This window comes from Theobroma umbraticum, unplaced genomic scaffold (genome assembly GCF_002168275.2).
Source record: "Theobroma umbraticum cultivar Fairchild unplaced genomic scaffold, ASM216827v3 scaffold_20.0, whole genome shotgun sequence".
NCBI lineage: Eukaryota > Viridiplantae > Streptophyta > Magnoliopsida > Malvales > Malvaceae > Theobroma > Theobroma umbraticum.
Window position 1 is genome coordinate 1237361 of NW_018397266.1, and position 21069 is coordinate 1258429.

At 35.5% G+C, this 21069-nt stretch overlaps 3 protein-coding genes across 6 annotated transcripts; all 3 read left to right on the forward strand.

Annotated features, from left to right (window-relative positions):
* The first annotated feature begins 984 nt into the window (after nt 1-984).
* On the forward strand, nt 985-4767 carry LOC110423198 (semialdehyde dehydrogenase family protein). Its single transcript, XM_021437355.1, has 7 exons — nt 985-1711; nt 2395-2481; nt 2595-2639; nt 2737-2832; nt 2961-3062; nt 4222-4376; nt 4454-4767. The coding sequence occupies exons 1-7, from the start codon at nt 1154-1156 to the stop codon at nt 4533-4535; spliced, it is 1125 nt and encodes a 374-aa protein (XP_021293030.1). The 5' UTR covers nt 985-1153; the 3' UTR covers nt 4536-4767.
* A 1136-nt stretch (nt 4768-5903) lies between these two features.
* Nucleotides 5904-10653, forward strand: LOC110423116 (putative RNA-dependent RNA polymerase 1). 2 transcript variants are annotated; one of them, XM_021437250.1, is made up of 5 exons: nt 5904-6037; nt 6124-6677; nt 7366-9233; nt 9412-9562; nt 9690-10653. In XM_021437250.1, the coding sequence occupies exons 2-5, from the start codon at nt 6153-6155 to the stop codon at nt 10545-10547; spliced, it is 3402 nt and encodes a 1133-aa protein (XP_021292925.1). In that variant the 5' UTR covers nt 5904-6037; nt 6124-6152; the 3' UTR covers nt 10548-10653. The 2 variants fall into 2 exon arrangements, with proteins under 2 accessions (XP_021292925.1, XP_021292926.1); XM_021437251.1 differs by having other exon boundaries at nt 7423-9233.
* Nucleotides 10654-11230: 577 nt separating this feature from the next.
* LOC110422950 (RNA-dependent RNA polymerase 1-like) lies at nt 11231-20776 on the forward strand. 3 transcript variants are annotated; one of them, XM_021437010.2, is made up of 5 exons: nt 11231-11514; nt 12238-13086; nt 14084-15915; nt 17084-17234; nt 19689-20776. In XM_021437010.2, exons 2-5 carry the CDS (start codon nt 12574-12576, stop codon nt 20520-20522), a joined length of 3330 nt encoding a protein of 1109 aa, XP_021292685.1. In that variant the 5' UTR covers nt 11231-11514; nt 12238-12573; the 3' UTR covers nt 20523-20776. The 3 variants fall into 3 exon arrangements, with proteins under 3 accessions (XP_021292685.1, XP_021292684.1, XP_021292687.1); XM_021437009.2 differs by having other exon boundaries at nt 12493-13086; XM_021437012.2 differs by having other exon boundaries at nt 11232-11514; nt 12656-13086.
* Nucleotides 20777-21069: the final 293 nt, after the last annotated feature.

Sequence of the window (21069 nt, forward strand, 5' to 3'; positions counted from 1 at the left end):
TAAATGGATATTCACAAAAATATTCATAACATAAATCAAATTTTTGAAAGGACATTCTTATTAAGTGTTTTAAATTCTTTTAAACTCTAAAATATCATTTTAGCTTTTACATAAGATATTAAACACTTAATTTCATGAGCTTTTACTATAATTATAATTACTATAGCTTTAACATATAAAAATTACTAGAATTTGGTACACCCATTATGTGGGTGAAAGAGGTAAAAAAAATAGTGTTTTAAAAAGAGGAAAAAAAGGTTATATTTTGAAAGAAAATAAGTTTTGTGAAAAGAAAAAATAGGTAGTTTTATTTTTTAAAATTGATTTTATAAAAGATAGAAAAACATATTCGTCCTTAGTTTTTACTGAAAGGATTAATCTTTCAACTTTTTTATACTGTTATATTGAATATGAAAAAATTGAATTAAAAATAAAAATACATCATATTATAAATTCAAATATTTTCATATAAATCTTTTGAATAATTTAAAATATCTAAAATTTGAAGATTTCAATAAGAGGTTAATTTCAGTCTACAAAGTTAAAATAACAATGAACTTAGAAAAATAATTATTATCCCTGATGAGATATCTTCTTTGTTAAACTTTGAAATTTTATCTCAAATAATTTGAAGATATAAAAAATTTTATATTGATATAAGTACGATACGATTTATAAAATAAAAGAAAATTAATACGTTATAAATAAAAAATCTTTATGTATAAAAGTGTTATTACTAATATAAAATATAACCATTTCAATATAATTAAAAGTTAAATTTCAATTAAGTTTATAAAAAATGTAGATATGTTCATGTATTGTAAATATGTTTTCGATATTTGATCAAAAGTATATATAATTTTTTTATTAATATCATATTATATCATATATAATGCGTATAATGTATTGTACATAATGTATTATACGGCCCTCCAAGGACAACATTGGTCCGACTTCTATGAGTCCAAAACCATCGAAGTTGAAACCTTTCCCGTCATCTTTATTCACTTATTCAGCTTTCAGCGCACACAAAATTTAAAAGGAGGAGCAGTCAGCCGCCAGCACTACCCCTTGCTCTGCTTTTCCTCAAAGGCTAAACCCCTTCTCTCCTTGAAGCTTAAACCCCACCACTCTTTAGTCTTCAGTCTTCACAATGGCCTTTCTCAGCCACCCTCTCAAACCCCATCTCCTTTCCACCCCAAAACCCAAACGCCAAACCAGCAAATTTCCTACCAAAGTACGCATGTCCTTCCAAGAATCGGGCCCTTCCGTAGCCGTCGTAGGCGTCACTGGCGCCGTCGGCCAAGAATTCCTCTCCGTCCTCTCTGATCGCGACTTCCCTTACCGCTCCCTCAAGCTCCTCGCCTCCAAACGCTCCGCTGGCAAATCCGTTACCTTCCACGACCGCACCTTGACTGTCCAGGAACTCACCGCCGACAGCTTTGACGACGTCGACATCGCACTCTTTAGTGCTGGTGGGTCGATAAGCAAAGAATTCGGTCCCATTGCGGTTGAGAAAGGTGCCATTGTGGTGGATAACAGCTCGGCGTTTCGAATGGTTGATGGAGTGCCTTTAGTGATTCCTGAAGTGAATCCGGAAGCAATGGATGGGATTAAAGTTGGGATGAAAAAGGGTGCTTTGATAGCGAATCCGAATTGTTCTACTATCATTTGCTTAATGGCTGCTACCCCTCTTCATCGCCGTGCTAAGGTAAAAGATGAAGTTTCAATCATTTGGGGTTATTAACTTTATGTATACTGAAAATTTTTGATTGGTAGACTAAGCCTTATGTAGAAATTGTTTTTGCATCAATGGTTTGATGCTGCATTTGGGTTTATTAGATGGATGGTGTTTTAAAGTGCTCAAGTAATGGAGAGTACAAAATGTATTGTTATGGAAACAGTCTATAGCCCTTATATGATATTCCCACATGTAACAATCTTTAGCCATTTACTTTAGATTGGGTTGTTTCTCTTGCAGAAGTGCAATATAAAGCAAAGTAAAATAGAAACAGGAATGAAGGGATTGTTTGGCAAAACTAATAGGTAACAAATTGAAGTCATAGCAAGTTTGAAGTAAGATGAATAATTGATTGCTTGTAAAAGCTACTAGGCAAGAAATGAACTATTAGAGTTTTAATTAGTATGATATAATGATTTAGGTTGTTTGCATTTTATAGTGGATTAATTTTAACTGAAACTTTAATGAGATACTAAGAAAGGAAAAAAATGTATTTTGAATCTTTAAGGCAGGATGTCAATTGTTCCTTGTTTTGAGCTTTTGCCATTTTCACTGCCTAAGTTTTTCCTATGCTGCATCAAGCAACTTAAATATCTGATGCTTGCCTGACAATGTATGATTCAAGCATTGATTTTGTTCATGCCATGTTTAAGGTGACCCGTATGGTGGTTAGTACATATCAGGCAGCTAGTGGTGCTGGTGCTGCTGCCATGCATGAGCTTGAGCTACAAACCCGTGAGGTTATTTGATGGAGTTTTTTTTTCCCTCTTTTTTATTTTATTGTTTACTTGTCTATCTGAGCATTTGACTCATTTTTTCTTTTAAATCAATTTCTTGCTGCATTTGTTTTTAGGTCCTGGAAGGGAAACCACCAACTCGTAATATCTTTAACCAACAAGTATGTATATTTCTTTTACAGTGTCCATAAATTTATGAATATCTTTTGATCTCACCAAGTTTATTATAATTTTCTTTTGTTCCTTTTGCTTTTGCAGTATGCTTTTAATTTGTTCTCACATAATGCCCCTGTTCTTGAGAATGGATATAATGAAGAGGAAATGAAAATGGTAAAAGAGACAAGGAAAATCTGGGTAAGTAGTTAAAGGGTTCTGATATATTAAATCATCTAATATATCATTTTCCTTTGAACTTTCCGGAGAATGAGATTTGTAATAGAAACATGTTTTGTCTTACATGATTGTCCTTCCCCTTATCTCAGAACGACGTGAATGTCAAAGTGACTGCCACATGCATACGAGTTCCTGTGATGCGTGCACATGCTGAGAGTGTGAATCTTCAGTTTGAGAAGCCCCTTGATGAGGTAATGTTTTGTAATTTTGTGAATTTACAATTTCATCATCAATATATGAAATAAATTGAAGAACAAGTCACAAACATTTGCCTTCTTCTGCCATTATTGCTAGATCTAGGACATTTACATGCATTACATTCGTCTTTTGTCATTTTAAGCTCTTTTTAGTAATATTTTTAGCTGATTGTACTTGTAGTTGTGAGTTTTTTCCCCCCTTTTCCTTTCATCATTTTTATCTCTGGGGATGGAAGATGTAAAGAGTGGGTTAGGTTTAAATTCAGATTTTGTTCTAATTTATATGAATAGAACAAAGAAAATTAGAAATGGAAGAGACGTCATACATTCAAGTCACATTATTGAGGACAATGTTGTCAAATATGTTATATGTAGTACAATACTAGTAAAGCAGCCTAGGACCCCAAATTTATATCATCCCTAATCATAGTGGTCAATAGTGGAGAAAATGGAGCAGACTGCAGCAGAAATAAGAGCATCATATTTTCAAACTAGAAACCAAAATCAGAGTTTTCCTGTTTTAAAAACAATGCCAATTCATTTTTGGCTAGCCAATGGCAATTTATCTGAGGTTGATATACTTTTTTTAGAGCTTGTTTATCCTAAATCTTATTTCATGCTATCTTAAGAGAACTTGGAAAGATGTTTTATTGCTATTGATCTTAAAGAGAGAATGTGCTCACAAACATACCGTGAATTATATAATACTTTATATTACTATTTGTTCTCTGGTATCTTTTTCAAATTGCAATCATTTATTGAGTCTCAAATATTATACAGATAGATTTTATGATGTTTCAACAATCGGATCCTGAGAATGTGTTAGCTTAAATTTAATAAAAGAATACATTACATTAAATTCTATGTTGTCTTTCCATCAAGACATAATAGCTATTTTATTCAAAAGGGTTGTGAGTGTAAGAGACTAGAATGATGAAAGATATAAGATTAAATCAAAGCTTATGTCATTGTGTGTGTGTGTGTGTGTTTTAATTGTTAGAAGTACAGCACAAGTAAAAAGCTTGGCTGCATCTGTTCCTATATAGAAGAGTCTTCTGATTTCCTGTTTCTGGCCCAAAAACATCTTTGTCATGAGAGATGTAGCCTTTGTTTTATTTTAAACTTGTCTTTTGTTAATTGTTTTGTTGATCAGGAAACAGCAAGAGAAATTTTGAAAAATGCTCCTGGAGTAGTAGTTATTGATGATCGGGCTTCTAATCACTTCCCTACACCATTGGAGGTGTCAAACAAAGATGATGTTGCAGTTGGCAGAATTCGCCAGGATGTATCTCAAGAAGGAAATCATGGGTAAAATTCCTCTTTCCGTGCACTTTTAGTTGTCCCTTTTTAGAGGATTTGCATGCTAATACGAAGTCTTCAAATAGGTTGGACATCTTTGTTTGTGGTGACCAAGTACGTAAGGGAGCTGCACTTAATGCTGTTCAGATTGCTGAGCTGCTGTTATAATCTGCTTATGATCTTGCTTGGGTAAATTCATCCAGTCAATTAGAGTTGAACTCACTGGCATCTAGTTTATTTATTTTGATCTTCAAATGCACATATTTATTATCTTGGTGAGGTTGAACAAAATTTTGAATGTCTTGTTGTAGCATAAACAAATTAGGTTTGTAGCTTGGTGCTTGATGTTTTGTCTTCGAAGGTATATTTATTTGCACTAGTATCTCCTCTTGGAGGGAAATTTTGTTTACATGATCTTGTAAATTAGTCCTACTTGCGGGACATCAGGCTGCACTCGGCTCCAGTAGTCAAATTAGAACTTCATCGCTGCAGACTATGTATGCGCTTACTTCGCCAATTTTACATTTCAATGCAGAAAATTAATAGTGAAAAGTGAAAACACTGTACAATTGCTGTTAACAGAACCTGAAGAACACATTGAGTCAATGTGATTGAGCTAGTCTACCAGGCAGGTTGTTGTGATCATATAAACTATTAACGGGCTACTTTGAACATCAGCAATGAATGTGACTGATTGTGTCAATGAAGAAAATTCTACTGGCAAGTTACTTGAACTTCAATTCAAAGAGTATTCTGAATTTGGTTGTCGTCAAGTTTGCGGGAATTTGAGTAATTCAGGTAATCAAGCAAAGCTAAAATTCCAGTCTTTCAATGCTTGAGAATTCAGAAGGGAAAGATAGTAGGAAACTTAAACTGCCGCGTGAAGGGTATCTTCCATTCATCATGGCAAGCCAAGTTATGCATCGACCCCAAGCTTAAAAGGGTAGCAAGGCAAGATTCCATCACATTGTGATTCTATCAAAGGATTCAAAGCACGTCTAAGTATCACTCTTTTTGAACCAAAAGTATATGCCTTCTTCTCCCCTGAGAAGGAGAGAATTCCTTGTCAGGGAAAAAACAGACGTGGCTTCTTTTTCTCTTGTATCCTTCTTGGTAAAATGAGGCATAGCTTTCACCCTGGCCAAAGGTAAAGAATACCCCCAAGTTTCAGCAGACTTAGATTACCAAGGTGTTTATAAATAAATCTAAACTAATTAAGATGGAAACCTTGCTGGCAAAGCAATTTAAACTATATATGCTTTTCTTAAACAAGTTTAATACTCATAAAACTTAATAAATTAATAGACACGTGTCAAATTTTTATTTGTGGGGTTTTAAACTGTACAAATAATAAATTCTTATAATAATTAAATAAAATTCCTGTTTAAATTATTTTGGTTGGGTAACCAATAGGATGTCGAAACGTGTCAATCGTCGTTGAGGAGCGCAACCCCGTGGGAGCTTGAAGTCATCTCCCCCTCACATCAGCTTCAGACGTCAGCAAAAAGATGCTTACAAACGGAGTAAAATAATCATGCAAAGCATAGAATCTCAAACCGTGCTTCCTTATATTTCCATGGCGCCACAATGGATATCCTCTGTGTCTCTCTCTCTTCGTTTTGGTTTTTCTCCCATCTCTTTTGCTGTGAGCCTGATATCTCTGGAAAGTTGTAAGTCTCTCTTGCTCTTTTTCATGTTGATTTGCTTTGCGATCATGTTTTTACGATTGGTTTTGTGCTGTTCATGGGAATTGCAGGTAAAAAGTAATTTGATTGGAGGGAATAAATGGGTAAAACAATTAAGCTCTTTGGGTTTGCTTCTGGAGTGTCTCAACGAGAAGTGACGGAATTTCTAGAGGAATATATAGGGAAGGGAGCCATCGAGACTGTGAAAGTTGGGCAGTCCAGAAAGGAAGGCTCGAGAGCTCATGCCAAGGTCCAATTCAAAACAGCTGAAGATGCTGACATGGTCTTGGCCTGGACTGCTGATCAAGCTCTATGGCATAACGATTCTTATTTGAAAGCCTGGACACTGAAGCACAACATTATCCCAACACCGAAGCCACAGTTCAACCTGAACAGCATAGATAATTTGATGTTGCACTTCGGATGTCAGGTTTCGAGACAAAAGTTTTCTGTCCTTTGGAAAAAGGATACGGTCTCCTTGAAGTATGGGTCCAAATTGGACAGATTATACTTTCTTCTATCGTATAATTCGACGGACTACAAGCTTGAACTGTTCGATGACAGTGTTTGGCAGATTGTGCTACACTATCCCCTGGATCAAACTAAGAAGTTTCTGATCATTCAGGTATGCTGCAAATTGGTTGGTTTGATTTGGATTGATTCCTGTTCTCTTTCTATCACTAGATGTTACAAAAGCCTCTTTCTTATTTGAAGAACAATGCATGGCTTTGTGACTTGTGAGACTTGGATAACCCTGTCTTCTTAGATCACCATGCACACACACTATTCTTAATTTATCCAATAAATATGTCTCTTTCCCATAAATATTTTTAAATTTGAACTTCACCCATTAACTTAATTTTTTTTTATTTTTTCAATTGTTAAAAATATCATATTATTGTTAAAAAAGAGTAAAAAATTTTCTCAAACCATTGCTATGATATTCTTATTTTGCTAATAATTTTCATATAAAATATAGTTCTATGCTTTATGATAAAAGAAAAATAAATTTATTTATTTATTTTACTCTCTAGCTCACTTGTTTAAGTAATTTTTGAAGTGTATGTTTTAGTCTTTTTTAAACAACTCTATCTTTGCATGTATGTGTGTGTTTGTGTATATATATATATATGTATGTATGTATGTATGTATGTATGTATGTAAGTATGCATGTATTTTACCCCTTAATATTTATGACTTTTCCCCCATTTTTAGTGTTACAAAATGGTATAATAGTTTTAAGTTTTGCCACCATCATGGGGGATTATTATTGATTTTATTTTGCTCCTTTCTATCTTATTTTACATTTATAGTTACTTGGTGCTCCTCGGATCTATGAGAAAGATTTAACTATCGTTAACTCTTCTAAGGAAGTTGGTGAAGATGACGATGACCAGTGGATTAGGGATGTAGATTTTACTCCGGGCCATTGCATTGGTCAGACTTTTGCTTTATGTTTGGAGCTCCCTCGAGGTGTGAAACTCCCAAAATTTGATGAGAGTTTTTATTATAGGAAAGTTGAAGACAATTTCATTCTGGAGAATGGTTGTAGTTTTTCTTGCAACCCTGATCTTGTTCCTATGATAACTCCACCTGAAGGTTTTGACTTGCCATATGGTGTCTTGTTCAAAGTAAATTCCCTGGTCCAACATGGTTGTCTTCTCCCTTCAACTCTTGATGCCGATTTCTATCAGTTGGTTGACCCTCGTAGAATAGATATTGTATTCATAGAACATGCTTTGGAGAAATTGTATAGCTTAAAAGAATATTGCTATGAACCTGCAAAGTGGCTGGCTGAGCAGTATAAGAAATACCGTGAGTTGGAAAGACCTCTAAGGCCTCCCATTCTTCCCTCTAATGATGGGCTAGTAGCAGTGAGAAGGGTTCAAGTCACACCATCTAAGGTGTACTTCTGTGGTCCGGAATTGAACCTTTCAAATCGTGTGCTACGTAATTACATTAAAGATATTGATAACTTTCTTCGCGTTTCTTTCGTTGATGAGGAACTAGGAAAGATGCATTCCACAGATTTGTCTTCAAGCACATCAGTTACGAGTGATGGAAAGCACAATAGAATTTATGACAGGATCTTGTCGATTCTTATAAAGGGCATTGTCATTGGAGACAAGAAGTTTGAGTTTCTGGCTTGTTCAACAAGTCAATTACGAGAAAACTCCATTTGGATGTTTGCTTCAAAACCTGGGCTTACAGCAGTAGATATCAGAGAGACAATGGGTCATTTTCATGTCATAAGGAATGTGGCAAAATATGCAGCCAGATTAGGTCAGTCTTTGAGCTCATCTAGGGAAACTATAGAAGTGAGCATGAATGAAATTAAAATCATTCCTGACATTGAAGTGGAAACTGGTGAAAGTAAGTATTGTTTCTCTGATGGCATTGGAAAGATATCTGAAAAGCTTGCTAAGGAAGTGGCCTTGAAATGTGGCTTGAGAACTCACACTCCATCTGCATTTCAAATTCGATATGGTGGGTACAAAGGAGTTGTAGCTGTCGATCCAACATCTTCAGTAAAATTATCATTGAGAAAGAGTATGCAGAAGTACGATGCAGATAGTACTAGTCTAGATGTGCTGTCATGGAGCAAGCGTCTCCCTTGTTATCTTAATCGCCAAATAATCATCCTTATGTCCACTCTTGGAGTTAAGGATTCTGTTTTTGAAAGGAAACAGACAGAGGTTTTAAATGAATTGGATGCAATTTTGATGGATCCAGAAAGGGCACGGGAGGCAATGGAGTGGATATCTCATGGAGAACTTGCCAATTGTTTAAGAGGAATGCTCATGTGTGGTTACCCCCCAGATTCAGAACCGTTTCTGTCAATGATGCTACAAACCATTCGTGCTTCAAAATTGGTAGATTTGAGGACCAAAACGAGGATTTTCGTTCCAAATGGGAGAACCATGATGGGCTGTCTAGATGAGACGGGGACTTTAGAATATGGTCAGGTGTTTGTGCAGTATTCTGTGTTTAGCAGGGGGCAACTTTCCGACGATTCCCTCTCAACATTCAAAGTCGATGGTCGCCATGTTGTTGAGGGGAAAGTAGCTGTTGCTAAAAATCCTTGTTTGCACCCTGGAGACCTACGGGTTCTGAAGGCTGTGGATGCCGTGGTTTTGCATCACATGGTGGATTGCATTGTTTTTCCACAAAAAGGAAATAGGTGTGACCATCCCCGATATTCATTTGCTTTTGTGAATGTTTTTGAATTATGAATTCCTTTTAGCACTTAATTATCATATCATTGCATAAGATGTTTCCTTTTAGCACTCAATTATCTACAGGTTTCTTTCTATAGTTAAAACACTTCGTTCACTGATACTGTTTACATGATCAAACAGACCTCATCCAAATGAATGTTCGGGAAGTGATCTGGATGGCGACTTGTACTTTGTTTGTTGGGATGAAGATCTGATTCCCCCCTGCCAATTTCCGCCCATGGATTATGGTTCAGCATCAAGTTCCTCTTTGGATCATGATGTTACTATAGAGGTATTACTAAACTCCTGGGTTCTGTATCTCTATTTATAGCAGCCAGGAAGGAATGTTTGCTTCTATATGTGTTAAATTTTAATTGCAATCTGTCTACCTTTTAACATATCGACTTCATGGTGTACAGGAGGTTGCTGAGTATTTTACGAACTACATAATCAATGACAGCTTGGGGATCATTTCGAATGCCCACACAGTCTTCGCAGATAAGGAGCCTACTAAGGCATTGAGTGAGCCATGCATTGAGCTGGCCAAGCTATCATCCATTGCAGTTGACTTCCCCAAAACTGGTGTTCCTGCCAAAATACCCCATCGTCTACGTGTCCATGAATATCCAGATTTCATGGAAAAGCCTGATAAATTCACATATGAATCAGAGAGTGTCATTGGGCAGCTTTACCACGAGGTGAAAGCTATGGGGACGGGGGTGAGTGGTGCTAAACAATTCACCAAGAAAGTAGCAGAGCAATCCTATGACTCTGACATGGAAGTCGACGGCTTCAAGGCTTATGTCAATGACGCTTTCCATTACAAAAGTGAGTATGATAATAAACTTTCTAGCCTGATGCGTTACTATGGGATTAAAACTGAGGCTGAAATGATCAGTGGATGCATCATAAAAATGTCGAAATCTTTTGATCGAAGAAGGGACTTGGAAACAGTTGTTTTGGCTGTCAAGTCATTGAAGAAAGAAGTCAAAGGCTGGTTCAATGAAAAAGCAAGTCATGAGTCAAAGTCTAATGTGCGCAATCTATTTGCAAAAGCTTCAGCTTGGTATCATGTGACCTACCATCCCAGCTTTTGGGGTTGCTACAATGAAGGAATGGATCGAGAGCATTTCATCAGCTTTCCATGGTGTGTCTACGACAAGCTTCTCCAGATTAAGGAGAACAGCAGCAAAAAGTCATTAGAACGTAAGCTCAATCTTGGTGGGTTGGATTCTGATCAGAAAACTAGTTTGTGGGATGTTTGCTCTTTCATGTGAATTAAGCAATAGAAAACTTGTGTGAGTCTCAATTTGTTTACTCTTTGAATAATCCCAAGTACAAAAAATATTTGTTCATAAATAATACTAAATAATGTATTTTCTGTATAATGATCCTTATGTTAATATGTAAATAATTTTGATTTTTTTTTCTGAAATAGATATTTGAGTGCATAAACATACTCATCAAATATTAATTTAAAATATTAATATAATAGAGAATGTCACTTTATTTTTTATTAAATAAATAAATAAATTACTATTATTTTAAAAAATCTAGTTTAGAAAAAAAAGAGATTTGTCAATCTTTTTAGTACAAATTTAAAAAACTCATTGCATTTATAAAATGAAATTGTTTTCCTTTCTTATGTGTTGAATGATATATAAAATGATATAAACACAAATAATAAAAATAAATATAGCAATTATTATTATTATGTAGGAGGGTGATGATGAGACGTATCTTTTGGAAAAATAAGATTGTGCACAGAGGATAACTCCTACGAACTCCTTACTAAGCAAGTTTCGCAAAAGTTTACGGTCCCAGGAAATGGAAAAAAATGATATGATATGGGCCCATCTTACCGTACGGAAGCGTGCCTTTTCCTTTTAATAAATTTAAATAATCTGACTTCGTAACATAATGAGACAAATCCCACGAAATTCTCAAGTGCACCAATTACTGACGTGGCGGAAACGCATTGCCTAATAGTCAGAGACAAGCAATGGAATGATGAAACGTGTTAGTGTCAGTCGCAGTAATTTAACTGTAAACTTCCGCGATGGAGGTGATCGAGGCCATTGTTGCTAGCTTATAAGGTTATTTTCTTCGCCTCTTCAGTATTCTCGTCAGTCTTGTGATTGACTCAGAGTTGACGATGGATTCTTTCCTTCTCTTTCCGTGAAGTGAAGTCAAGAAGCTTTGCGCATTTGAGTTCTTGTTCTAAATCTCATCTCCTTCTCTCTGGTAAGGATTATTTGTTTCCTCATGATAAAAATAATATCTGTTTGTTTTTCTGGGATCATCGTGATTTCTTCCTCTTGCATGACTCACATTCTCTCAATTATTTTCTATATCCGTTCTTTCTTATATTTGAAATTTTAATTGCACATGATATTATAATGAAGTGATGATAAAAGCTGATTTTGTTCCAAGAAAACAAGATTAAAAGCGGAAAGTCAATTCGAAACAATTCTCTTTTGCCGTCTGTTTGTTTGATAGTAAACCTTTTGTGACTCTGGAGAAGTTAGATATCTTTCCCTGTCTTAGAAGTTGGATGCATCTCCATTTTTCCATCTTACTTTGCTTTTATTTCTGTTTCGCAAGTGTTTGTTTGATGATGATTTGTCATATATATATATAATATTAATATTCAATTTATCCTTTGTTCATAGTTTATAACTTGTTCAAATACTTGATATAAATGGTTTAACCTGGAGTAAACTGATATGGAAATTTATTTTTATATGGCGGCGGTTGTGAGATTATATGCTCTTTAAGGAGGTAAAATTGATCAATGATTAGACAAACATGTAGTTTTATACACGGTACTCTCTAAAACTATTGAACACATGAAAAAAGGAGTGAACCAGTTACCCTTTAGGACGGGACTGATATTGTATTTGGATGGGACTAATATATTTTTGCTCAGTGACTACCTGTATTTAAGAGTATTTTGCAAATAAACAGGAATCTCTGGTGATGTTGGATCATGCAGCATTGCAAATATTTTGTGTTGTTTGGGCAGAGGGAACGCAGATCCTCATCATGCAGGGCGTTAATATAAAAATCGCCAGATATCTGTGCTATTAAATGCATCTTCTACTACTACTTGTAAAAATACATAGAATTTTAGTTGCTTCTTTCTTTCTTTTTTGGTTTGAAAGCTTGACTGTTTCAGTTAAAGTCTGCTCAATTTGTCCCCTATCTTGGTGCATTTTGCAGTATTTATATAAATATTGGTCTCTGGTTTTTGCGGTGACTTTTATGTTTTAAAGTGGTAAGAGCATAAAGAAAATTGATTCCATGGGTAAGACAATTCAAGTTTCTGGATTCCCCTCAAGTGTGCATGCAGAGGAAGTTAAATCATTTTTGGAGTTGTATACAGGCAAGGAAACTGTTTATGCTCTAAAAATTAGGCAGCAAAAAAAGGGAGGAAGAGCATATGCTATTGTGCAATTTACCAAAAGCACAGATGCTGAGCTGATCATAAGGTTGACGAATCAAAGACTATACTATGGGAGTTCATATCTCAAGTCTCGAGAAATGGAGAATGATATTGTGCCAAAGCCAAGAACCTTTTTGCATACCATGGGAGATGTGACATTGCATTTTGGTTGTCAAGTCTCAAATGAAAAATTTTATGTTCTCTGGGAAGAGGTTGATGTTGTGGTGAATTTTGGGATGGGAATGCGGAAATTCCAATTTTTACTGTCACATCACTCGGTAGAATACAGGCTGGATCTTTTCTATGAGAACATCTGGCAGATTGAGCTGCATCGTCCGCGCAATCGAACATCAAAGTACCTTCTGATTCAGGTTGCTTTGTTAAATTTTGACTATAAATTCATCGTTAGTCTCTATGGTATTACATTAGGTACCTAGAAATAATATTTCAACATATCATAATTGCTTTGATGTATCAGGTTGAATAATTTTACTGTCCTTAGCAGTGTATGTCACTTTTGTTTTGCTGATTTCTAGTCTACCATGAAATGATTTGAATGTGAACTTGCTAAATGGCTGTCGACGTTATTTCCATAAAAATTGTATAGTGTTTGTCATTACTGCTGATATAGGGGAATAGAAAGTTTTTTCTTTGAAGGGTGACACATCCCATTACTTCAGAGTCATTATGGACTTGTGGATAAGTTAATGATTTGGCACTACTCTTGCCTTGCTTTTTGAGAAATACAAATTTATTTCCATTATATGACAACTTATACTTTTTAAAACCATCAAAACATTGCTACATGTTGGTGACTTTAAAAAACTTATCTGAGAGTAATTCTATGATCTTCTAGGGTAACTTTGATGTACATAAAATTATGGATCTATATGATCTGAAATAGATAATTTAGAAAACTCATATTCTCTCTTAATTAAGGTTGTTCAAAGGGGATTTCGATGGGATTCTTCACTCTAAGTAACAAACGCCACTTGTATTAAAGATGAGCTATATTTTGCAATTGAGAATTTATGCAAATAAGAAAATGGTTGGGATCAGTATATATGTATTTGAGAAAGACTACAGATCAGCCTATATGTACTTTAAAGTCTGGAACAGGCAGTTCAAAATGGTGATTTACAGATGAATTAAATGTTGTCTTCTGAAACTTGGCTTGTGCAAGGTCTTTGATAGACTACACAGAGACAAACACGAGGAATTAGCTTTTCCATTGCAAGAAATTTAAGCTATTCTATTGATGCTGGAAAATACCATTTCCCAAAGTTTTATCCTCTGCTATGCTTAACTCTTATATATGAAAAATGCTTATTATAGTTCTCTGTGTGTTTTTTTTTTGGTAATTTTTAGTTATTTGGCGCTCCTCGGATATATGAGAAAGATGTACGCTCTTCTGGACTTGTGTTTGAGGATCCCTCGCTTAACTATTTTATGGATGTGCCTGATGATCAATGGGTAAGGACAACTGATTTCACTCAATCATCCTGTATTGGGCAGTCTTCTGTATTGTGTTTGGAGCTTCCTTACTACCTGCAACTTCCAAATTTCCGAGAGAACTTTGCTTACTACAAGGAAAGTGAAGGGAAATTTGTTTTGGAAAGTGGTTCTTCTTATTCCCGTAATGTTAATCTAGTCCCAATTGTAGGCCCTCCGCTGGGAATTGACTTGCCATATGAAATCTTGTTTAAGATTAATTTGTTGGTCCAAAATGGGTGTATCCCAGGACCAGCACTTGATGCTACTTTTTACCGATTGGTTAATCCACGTCGAATAGACAAAGTCTATATCGACCATGCTCTGGAGAAACTTTATTATCTTAAAGAATGCTGCTTTGAACCTTCAAGGTGGCTCCTTGAGCAGTACAAAAGTTACATCGCATCTAAGAAAAACCCAGGGTCACCTGTTATATCCTTAGATGATGGTTTGGTAAACGTAAGAAGGGTTCAGATAACACCTTCTAGGGTGTATTTCTCTGGTCCTGAGATTAATGTTTCAAATCGTGTGCTACGCCATTTTCATGATGATATTGATAATTTTCTTCGCATCACTTTTGTTGATGAGGAGTTGGAAAAGATCCATTCCACAGATTTGTTGACGAGGGGTAGGAGAACTGAAATTTATGGAAGGATTCTTTCTACTCTTAAAAATGGCATAGTCATTGGTGATAAGAGATTTGAATTTCTTGCCTTTTCATCAAGTCAATTACGGGAAAATTCAGCATGGATGTTTGCTGCAAGAGAAGGGCTCACTGCAGCAGATATAAGGGCATGGATGGGAGATTTTAGTAAAATAAGAAATGTGGCAAAGTATGCTGCTAGACTGGGCCAATCTTTCAGTTCATCAACCGAAACTCTCAGTGTTGCTAAAGATGAAATCGAAATTATTGATGATGTAGAAATTAAAAGGGATAGAATTAAGTATGTCTTTTCTGATGGAATTGGAAAAATATCGGCTAAATTTGCCAAGAAGGTGGCCGCGAAATGTCGCTTGAATGGTTGCACTCCTTCAGCATTTCAGATTCGGATTGGTGGATTCAAAGGTGTTGTGGCTGTTGACCCCACCTCATCAAAGAAATTATCCCTTAGAGGGAGCATGTCAAAGTATGAATCAGAGAACACAAAACTGGATGTCTTGGCTTGGAGTAAGTATCAACCTTGTTTTCTGAATCGCCAGTTGATCACTCTCTTATCTACTCTTGGAGTTCCAGATCATGCTTTTGAGAAAAAACAAAGAGAGGTAGTTGATCAACTGAATGCTATCCTAACAGATCCTTTAAAGGCACAGGAGGCTCTGGAGTTAATGTCTCCTGGAGAGAATACTAACATTCTCAAGGAAATGCTCTTGTGTGGTTATGAACCTGATGTTGAACCATTCCTTTCCATGATGTTGCAAACATTTCGAGCATCAAAGTTACTGGAGTTGCGGACTAAAACCAGGATATTTGTTCCGAATGGAAGGTCTATGATGGGATGTCTAGATGAAACCAGAACATTGGATTATGGCGAGGTCTTTGTGCAGTTTTCGGGCTTTAGGTCAAAGCAACGTTTTATTGTTCAAGGTGAGGTAGTTGTTGCCAAAAATCCCTGCTTGCACCCAGGCGATGTGCGTGTTTTAACGGCTGTCAACGTGCCTGATTTGAACCATATGGTAGATTGTGTTGTTTTTCCACAGAAAGGAAGCAGGTAAATCAAGACCATACTCAACCTTTTGCAATACTATACGAAGAGTGTTCTTTCTTCATTGTACTGTGCTGAAAAATCTAAAATCTACATGACTGTGGTTATCGTGCACCTTACCAGATTTGGTCTGAATCTCATTTTGGCTAAATAAGTACATGCATCTTACATTGAAGTAGGCATGTGCGCATTACTGTCTATGGGGAATATGGAGTGGGTGGGGCATAAGGCCAAGTATGAATTGAACAGAAGTTTGGTGTTAGCAGCGCACAATTGATTATGTTGTCAAATATTTTATCTATTTATTTTCGGTCAAAGCTTTCTGTTTATTCTCCCTCTCTATCAAGCATTTTTTATATGGACTCAATATGGTACTATGAGTTAACTGGCACTTTTATTATCTCCATTGTAATTGTCATTTCCACTATAGTCTATCTCTTCCATTTCCAGAATCTGGTTATTTTGATTGTGCAATTGTTGCTAGTTTGTTGTCATGAGGGCTTGGTTAGTTTATGTGGCTGTACATCACTCACAAATTATGCTGGTTGTTTTGAATCTCTTTGTATAGGGTATTGATTTTTAGCTTTTTTTGCTTGTGCCTTTTAAAGGTACCCCATCACTGGATGTTACACAGTACTAAAACATATATTTCCTTTTCTTCTTGGTAGAACTAGTTGGCCGTGTATTTAAAATTGGGAAATATACCTTAACGGACCAACTGACACTTACAGTTGGGAGAAAATTATTTCTGCTTCCTCTGGGGGTTCCTAACATGACCATTCTGAACTTGATACAACTTCATAAATGAGTGAGCACACAGATTGTATTAAAAAATTTGGGATAAAAAATGTGAAACTACGTATGTGATTATAATTGTAGCTCTTCTCAGGGTTGAGATCTTGGGAGTGGTTGCACCTGACGCCTTCAAGGGATTTAGCTATTGTAGCATACATTTTTGTTCAGCAGGGTATTCCTGAATTACATATTTGCTATACTCTATATCCTTTTGTATTATATGGATAAGTTATGTCCTATTTATGGATGTTATCTGTCTTGTTTTTTTTTTTTTTTTGATGTATTTACACATAACAAGATTATAGGCAACTTGACTGTTTTCTTTAGAATTTTCACTATGCAGAGTGATTTATTGACCCAAAACTGTGTTAATTTTTAGACCTCATCCAAATGAGTGTTCTGGAAGTGATCTGGATGGTGATATCTACTTTGTCTGTTGGGACCCTGAATTGATTCCATCTAAACAAATATCTCCTATGGATTATTCACCAGCTCCAACTACGACATTGGATCATGAAGTTACCATTGAGGTAATGAATCATTCAGATAATATTCTGCATAATTTTATCTAATTGTGCCTGTTATCCACTTTTCAAAAAAAAAAAAAACATTGCCCTTGTTATCGTATTCTCTTGTTATAGTTTCTTGGTGCTAAAATGGATGATTTACGCTCCCTCTCTCTCGCTGCTACATTTTTTTTTTGGTTTAAGGATATTATCAATTTGACATTGTTCAAAACTCTTATGGGTTCATGTTGTCAACCATTTAATGATCTATATGTGGCACCAATGTAACAGCTAAGGACCAATTATTTAATGTTACATGTTGGATCCTGCTTCTTATTTTAGAAGTCAGTTTTAACACATTTTTGCTTACATTAGATTGTATAACTCCTCTTATGATATATGCATAAAGGTGTATTTGGCATTTGCTTATGGAAAGTAAATTCTCTTTACAAAATAGGAATGTCAGTAACAAATTGTGACTTCAGGGTTCCAAGGCTCAAAACTAGATAAGTTTATAATTAGTGCGCAAATTTGTGGACTCCAATTGAAAGTAAATATTGTTGACTAATTATTATCTAAATAAATCAAATGTATGATAATGCAGATTATGGTAATCCAACAAGATAGTTAAACAATAGTGTTATTTAAGGTATTTTGCATGAGCATCTGTGCAATTGTTTTGGATAATTTTCATTTAATCCACATTTTAGGAAAGTGAAGCAAGTTAATTTGAAAAAACTACAGTTATCCGTATTAGCTAACTATAATAGAGAGAAAAAAAGAGAGACAATAGAGAGGACTGCAATAAATTGAAAACTAAAACAGTAACCAAAACATATTTAATAAAAAAAAGTTATATAAGGAAAACAAGACGATTTAGGAACTTTCTTTGGCATGAAGATGGAATTATAGCTCTTTTCCTCCCCTTTCTTTACTGGACTCTTTATTTAGTTAGGCTTCCATAGAGGAACTGGCTGATTGCCTGTGAGAAACATTTTAATTTTATTGACTGTTGTTTGATAAAGTAAAAGACTTCAATGTTGAAAATTATGTGCTACTCTTTTAATGTTGAATTTGCTTTGAACTTGTTTGATATGCAAATTGAAATTAAGTATTGAGTTACAATTCTCTTTTCTTATAACATCAAAGCATCTGCATAGTTTTTGTACTATGTTGTAATACATTTTATGGCTGCTTCAGTTTCAGAATTGATATCTATATTTTCTTTTGTTGGGTTGTGTAGAATTAATTGTGAGATTCCTGATATTGACATTTAATGTTAGTAAACAAATTAGTAACAATAAAAGACGGATACCTAGTGGTTAGTGCATGAGTCTCTTGCATTTGATAAGAATTGAAAAGATGGTATAGAAGGAAATTTAATTAGAATTTAGGGTATAAGGTAGTCAAATAATATTTTCTTATAACCAATTATACTAAAATTGTTTTTTGCATTCAACATAAGTAGGTCTTTAGTTCTCTTAAGTGGTATTTAGAATGCGCAGTGAAAAATACGAAAGAGCTAAATCATTTGAAATAAAAGCTATCACCATTTTAATTGAAATATTCTGCATAGAACACTAAACAGGTTATTACTTGATGTTTTCAATGCGTTTTCACTTAAAATATTCTGTTAATTAGTGTTTAAAATTAGCAACAAATATATTGGAGAAACTACAACTGTTGAAAATTTTGATTTTACACTTTATCCGGCTACCAAAAAATACCTTAAAAAATAATAATTGAGAGAGAGAGAGAGAGAGAGTTGGGGGGGGGGAGGTGACTAAAGGTCACTTCTATAGTATCCACCTTTTCTTTCCTAAGAAAAGCAAAGAGGGGAGGGGAGGGGGACTAAAGGTCACTTCTTTATTATCCACCTTTTCTTTCCTGAGAAAAGAAAAGAGGGGAGGGAGGGGTGGTGTAGGGGTCAAAAGAGGGGCATAGCCACAAAAGTGTGCATATTGTTTTGGTACCTAACATTGCTTGTCCTGTGTATCTTTGATCCTCTTACAGCCAAAGCCTTTATAACCTACTATTTTTTTGTCCTCAAAATCCCTTTTCTTTCTTTTGTATTTCTTCGAACGAGAGTCCGAATCCAGAGCAACTCTACCCCTTTTCTAGTGATTATATTCTTAAAAATGCCCAATTCCTTTCCTCTGCTTTTCCACCCTTCTTAGAGAAAAGGAAAGTAGAATTAAAAGCAAAGTTTCATGAGTGGAGAAACGTTGACTACATCAAATAGTTATACAACTAATATATCTACATGCTTGCAGCGTCATGCTTAATTCTAAATTGTATTTTGTGAATGCAACATTTGGATACTTCCCAAATCCTTGAAGGATCATGATGTTACATCTTTGTTTGCACCAAGACCATATGAATTAATGACTGTAATGCTCCCCTGAAATTTCTCTCTCTTGCTAAAAATGAGAATAATTTCTCCTGTATTCAAGATGAATGATGTTCATTTTGGTGCAGGAAGTTGAAGAGTATTTCACAAACTACATAGTCAATGACAGTTTAGGAATCATTGCAAATGCTCATACTGTTTTTGCTGATAGAGAGCCTGGGAAAGCAATGAGCAGCGAATGTATACGGCTTGCAAAGCTGTTTTCAATTGCAGTTGACTTTCCAAAAACTGGTGTACCAGCTGAAATACCACAAGAACTGAGAGTTAAAGAGTATCCAGATTTCATGGAGAAGCCAGATAAGCCAACCTATCAATCATACAATGTTATCGGAAAGCTTTTCCGAGAGGTGAAAGACCTTGCACCCAATGAATGCTTTATCAAGTCCTTAACTCGGGAAAGATTGGGGAGGTTTTATGATCCTGATATGGAAGTTGATGGCTATGAGGATTATGTTGATGATGCTTTCTATCACAAAAGTAATTATGATTACAAATTGGGGAACTTGATGGACTATTATGGGATCAAAACTGAGGCTGAAATACTCAGTGGGGGTATCATGAAAATGTCGAGATCTTTCACAAAGAAAAGAGATGCAGAAGCAATTGGCGTGGCTGTGAGGTCCTTGAGGAAGGAAGCTAGGTCATGGTTTAATGAAAAGGGAAGTGGGTTAGATTCTGAAGCAGATGATCTATTTGCAAAAGCCTCTGCTTGGTACCATGTCACGTATCATCCAAGTTACTGGGGCCTGTATAATGAGGGAATGAATAGGAATCATTTTCTGAGCTTTCCTTGGTGTGTTTATGACAAGCTGATCCTCATCAAGAAAAAGGTGACTAGTAGAAGAAATTCGCGATTGTCATCTCTAGAATCTCTGTTTGCACGTGGATTGCGTTTGCATTGAGTGATTTGGTGGATGTTCCCCTTTAGTCTGAAGCAGATAAATATCGATAGCTCGTCGTTCCTAGTTAGGTGTGTGTATATATTCATACCAAATATTATATTGGTTGCGACTGTATGCTATCTAATGTAAATACGCAGTGTTGATGTTTGGTATTGGTAGCGACTGAATGCTATCTAATGTAAATACCCAGTGGTGATGTTCGAGAAAGAACACTGTACAATATGCTACTTATTTATGTTGGTTTGGTTTCTTGAGATTGTGCAACAAATCACAGTGGGTTTCACTTCCCCATAATCATTGGAGCTGTTCAATGACATGCACCGGTGCATGGAATTAGAGGATTTGGAGTGCTAAAAACCTAGAGATTTCCAATACATTGCTCTTCTTTTCTGTACAAGCTTTCATTGCAGGCGCAAGGTTGCTGATGGTTGGGCTCAGGTAAAAGAAAACGGCTGGTCATGACTTTCCTTAGGATTCTTCTTTTTTGTGCATATTGGTTGTTCATAGAATATAAATATGAGATCTGTGTCCAACCATAGACAAGTCT